Below are 4615 nucleotides of genomic sequence, written 5' to 3'. Positions count from 1 at the left end.
CTGTATGTGACAAGCTAGGAAGTTGCTGACACCCAGCCGAGTGCAGCAAGCACATGAGTGGCTGGCACTGAATGATAGACAGTAGAAGGAGAAAAAGCAGGACTGACTTCCTCACAATTAGGGAGACATACAGGCAAATGGAGGCCTGCACCTGGGCCTGGATGTGTGGCCTTCTCCCTAGGTGCTCCTCTGGCAGGCCACTCAGTGAGCAAACTGAGACAGCCTAGGGCCAGAATGCAGTGGCAGGTGGGCAGGGAGCCTGTTCCTTGCTGGCCAGCTAACTGTCCACTGACTGTGGGATCCAACAGCACACTAGGACATCTCCCCTTCACTTGGTTGTATTGACCCTCAGGGTGGCCCTCCATACCCCCATATCCCCGGGGTGACCTTCACCTGTGTCCACTTAAGTGTTCTCCAGGAACTGGCTTGGGGTTGTCCACTCTTCAGACCCGGGGCCTGTCACTGGCTCAGAGTTGCTTTACCACCTCCTTGATTGATGGGAAGGAGGATCATGAGGGGAAAGTCTTCGAACATTAGACCATCCTCTACCAAAGGATGTCCTATTCTTAGGACAGGACACAGAACAAAGCAGAGGTTTATTCCAGCTCAGTATTTTGCTGAAAAGAATGTAAATGTGTTTACAGGCACTTGAATTCAAAAAGAGGCTGGATCCAGGGGAATGACAGGCATGGACTTGTGAGGCCAGGGCTCTGGCTCCCTGGCAGGCTGATGTCCCTTTCAGTACTGGGGGCCTGACTTGTGCACAGGGAAGCCCTACCATGGAGCAGACACAGGCCAGAGATGGAGGCTCCCAGTGCGGAGGAGTGTTTGAGGCCAGGGACTGGACTAGTTACCCGTGATGGCCCCAGAGTAGTTGTACCTCGGTGGTGCTCAGTGGAAGCCACTTGTTCCAGTCCCTGTGGACGCAACAAGTGTGCGCTGACCCACTGAACAGTCACAGAGGTGAGTAGGTACCGGTGCACCAGAAAGAACCACCAAACCAAAAAGGATAAATGGTGATGTGATCTCCTGGAATCAACCGCAACCAGCCTAATGTCTGCGCATCACAATGCTCATGCCTTCTTACTTGGCCAGTAACTGCAGGTGGGAGAGTTGGGCTAACATGTCATTGAGGACACCAGACGGTTAACATCCAGTTCTCTTTATTACTGACATTTATTCACAACCATTCAAGAAATGTAATTCCCGCATCTACCACCCAAGCCTCAATCCCTCCCCCTGAGAGATTCAGGTGCATATTTCTAACTCCTTAGGACAAATCTCCCCAAAGAAACCATCCAGTCCCCTGTGAGCATTTCCCCCCAACCCTGAGTACCTGTCTGAAACTGGCTGCTGTGTTCCTGAACGGTACACTTATGTCTGGGCTTCAGTGCCCAAGTGCCCAGAGTAAAGCCTATGAGATGTGCACCCAGCTAGACACTCAAGCAACAGGATCAGAGAATGGGAGTTGGGTCATGGAAGGTTCTACAGCCACAGTGAGGACAGGGGTAAGCACAGATCCAGACCATGCCGGGCCGACCCAACTCCTGCAGCATATGCTTTAGCACAGCATGCATCTGGGCAAGTCGGCCCAGGTTGATGTTGCTGCTAGTTTCCTCATAACTCTCCATGGGTGCCGCATAAATCATGCAACTCAGCTTGCTCAGCCCAACAACGTGGCAAAGCAGGTCCTCCAGGACGGTCATGGAGATGGGGTTTTCACAGAAACTTAGGGTTATGAGCTGGGAGCAGTGGCTCAGGGCTGGCAGGATGTCCAGGAACTGGTGGTCCATGATCCCACACTCATCCATGTCCAGGTCCTGGAGAGTGGGGGAGGCTCTCTCTAAAAGAAATTGGAGTGACTGAGAACTGATAATGGTCAGGTTGAGCCCACTGAAACTCAGGCTTTTCAGCTGGCTGACATTCAGATGCTGGGAGAGATGTCTAAAGTCTCTTTCGAAAAGCAGGCAGTTAGTGATGGACAGGGTCTCCAAGGGGCTCTTCAGGCACCTGGGGAGACATAGAGCAGTTACATTTGGGGGATGGACCTGGTGAGCAGAGGCAGGTGAGGATAATGCAGGCCTTCAGGGTAAAGAGGCCCATGTCACCAAAGCCTACAGTGTTCCGGATGATGATCAAACCCAGGATGTTGCACAGTGAAAAGTGACATTCAAGTCAGAGCAAATTTGAGTGGAATCTTTCTCCATCTGTTATCTGCTCCGTGATGGATTCAACTGGATAAAGCCTCACACACTCCATTTACTCATCCGTCAAGTGGAGCACATCATACCCTCCAGCCCAAACACACAGGTGTTGTGAACATAAAGGTGGGAGGAGCTCAGAGAGGAGCCTGCCCCAGGGTCTGAAGCAGGAGGCAACCAGTGCATTTTAGTATTGGAGACATGTCCTGAATTGCCTGCAACTCGGGCTTCCTTCCAGCCACAGCCTAGACCCCTGTCACCACCATCTCTTAGCCCAATGAGGCCTCTGGCAGATGTGCAGAAAGGACTAACCTGGGCACAGTCAGGCAACATCCAGCGAGGGCTGCCACTCTCCAGGAACTTAGATCATTGCATTGTCTACAAACCACCTATCCCATTTCGTAATGCCTCCCTCCTGAATCCTGCATTTACCACGCATTCCGTTTGCGAGAGCCTATGGCAACCCTTGGCAGACAGGTGACTGAGGCAGGTTTGGAGTGAAAGGCTGCCATTGCCAAATCTCTAAGTGCGGAACTTAACCCCTGAAACCTCACCTCTGATTGGCTTTCCCCTTGTCATTGCAATCCTCACTTGGTTTTATTGCATCATTTTCCCTTCAACACCACTTACAAGGATGCCCAAAGCTACCATCCCCTGGCCCGAATTCCTAGCAAGGAGTCCCTTTAGTAGCCTCTGTCCTAGTGCATACGTCCTACTTTTGTCTGGGGGGTTATGTCTCAACATGCAAGGTGACAGAGCGGTGAACAAGACACTGACTGTGTGGCCCGTCTAGTGGCTCAGGCACTCTAGCACTGCTGAGGGACGGCACACAGGATAGCCCGTCACCTTGCACTGAAATGGAAAGGGACTCGCTCTGGTCGGGAGGGAAAGCTCGCCACCCCTCACCTGAGGATCTCATCCAGGCAGCCTCTGAGGATGGAGACATCGTCCAAATTGAGCTCCTGGAGGTGGGGCAGGTTGAGGAATTGAGAGGTGACAAGGCCAACACACTGCTTCTCCTGCTCCAAGGTGGTGTGAGAAGACGTGAAGAAGTGGGAGAGCAGGAACCGACGCAGATTGCCCATCTGGCCCAGGTAAGGAGCGAACTTCCTCAGAGTGGACAGCTTCCAGGTACAGTTTACCTCCAAATCCTGGACAGAGTCCAGCTGCAACATATCCAGGATGTTAGTGTTTTGCTTCGACATCGCAAAAACCTTCAGCTTCTTAGAGCAAAGGTGCAGCAAACCTCTCCGCTCACTGACTTTCTTAATCAGGTAGCTGAGGGACTCATCAAGGACACCTTTCTTGAGGCAAAGGTCTATTAACACCTCCATGGGGGCCAAGGGTGGATTTGGCCTGGCCGTTAAGCTGTGCACTTTCCTCCTATTCCTCATGGGCTGCAGGGCCTCAGGCTCCAGCAGTGAGCACACATGGGCTCTGGTTCCTGCCCACACCATCCAGAACTCCAAATGAACTCTCTTCTGTAAATTAAGCACCTGCAGTTTACATCTCCTGTGGAGAAAATAGGAGATATGCTGGGATGCATTAAGATAACAATGAGTAAGACCATGAGCTAGGCATCTGGGCAGCTGGGCCAGACACCGCACTGGACTTTGACTCCATGCCCCAGGAATCAACTGCTCCTGGTGCTACTAGGAGCCTTCATGGTCCCCATTCCTGGTACCTTTAGGTGCCACCAGGAAGGAGTGGGCTCCTGTCCCTTCGGTCACCCTCGGCAATTTCATCATCAGTATATATCCGAAGCCTGTTCCTAGAATGACCCTAGCAGTGGCTCCAAGGCCTGCCTCAGCTCTCCCTTTAGCCCTGCCCACTCCCAGATCCCAGCTGTAACTGCTCAGATCCCCAGGGTGCGACCCGGCTACTGAATCACCCATACCTGGGTCGAGGGTCCTGGGCAAGCATGGCATCGAGTCCCTCGAGCACAGACTGCAAGATATCCTGGTAAGACTGCTGATGGTTCATCAGGGCCCCCAGAGGGAGGCAGTGGAAGGGCCAAGCCTGCACCATGGCCTTCAGGACTCTGCTGTGCTTCCCAGTGAAGGCTGTGATGAAAAGAAGTGGGAAGAGCTCCATAGGAAGCCACTCCAGAGCAGCGATGGCCAAGGCTTCATCCCGCAGCAGGCTCTGACATGCCAGTTCCAGGAGTCTGCGTGGAGCTGGGAGGCTCATCCCCATGAAGCTGCTATGAAAGAGATCCTGGGAGACAGCCGGGAGCAAGGCATCTTGTCAGGCTGAGCATGAGCAACCCCGGTCCTTCTCCCTTCAGAGGGACCAGCTGAGGGCCAAAGGCACTGCTCTGGCAACAACTGGAGCACCCCCAATTTACCCCAACTCCGTTTTCTGCTTAGGGTTGCAAAGCCACTCAGCCCTGCCTCTACTCTGCCACTGGAAGG

General features: G+C 53.1%; 1 protein-coding gene across 1 annotated transcript; it reads right to left on the bottom strand.

The window, feature by feature from the left end:
• Positions 1-1454: 1454 nt before the first annotated feature.
• LOC132225502 (melanoma antigen preferentially expressed in tumors-like) lies at positions 1455-4394 on the bottom strand. The gene is made up of 3 exons (XM_059680610.1): positions 4099-4394; positions 3108-3713; positions 1455-2010 (listed from the first exon to the last, which is right to left on the bottom strand). The coding sequence occupies exons 1-3, from the start codon at positions 4389-4391 to the stop codon at positions 1455-1457; spliced, it is 1455 nt and encodes a 484-aa protein (XP_059536593.1). The 5' UTR covers positions 4392-4394.
• Positions 4395-4615: the final 221 nt, after the last annotated feature.

The sequence above is a fragment of the Myotis daubentonii genome, chromosome Y, assembly GCF_963259705.1.
Source record: "Myotis daubentonii chromosome Y, mMyoDau2.1, whole genome shotgun sequence".
In the NCBI taxonomy this organism is placed as follows: Eukaryota; Metazoa; Chordata; class Mammalia; order Chiroptera; family Vespertilionidae; genus Myotis; species Myotis daubentonii.
The sequence above is the reverse complement of the archived record's forward strand: the minus strand, read 5'-3'. Positions and strand labels throughout refer to the sequence as shown.

Coding starts and splice junctions, on each gene's coding strand:
- LOC132225502 (XM_059680610.1), bottom strand. CDS start 4,391: ATGAGCCTCCCAGCTCCACGCAGACTCCTGGAACTGGCATGTCAGAGC. Junction 3,714..4,098: donor GCCCAGGACCCTCGACCCAG/GTATGGGTGATT, acceptor TTTTCTCCACAG/GAGATGTAAACTGCAGGTGC. Junction 2,011..3,107: donor TGCCTGGATGAGATCCTCAG/GTGAGGGGTGGC, acceptor ATGTCTCCCCAG/GTGCCTGAAGAGCCCCTTGG.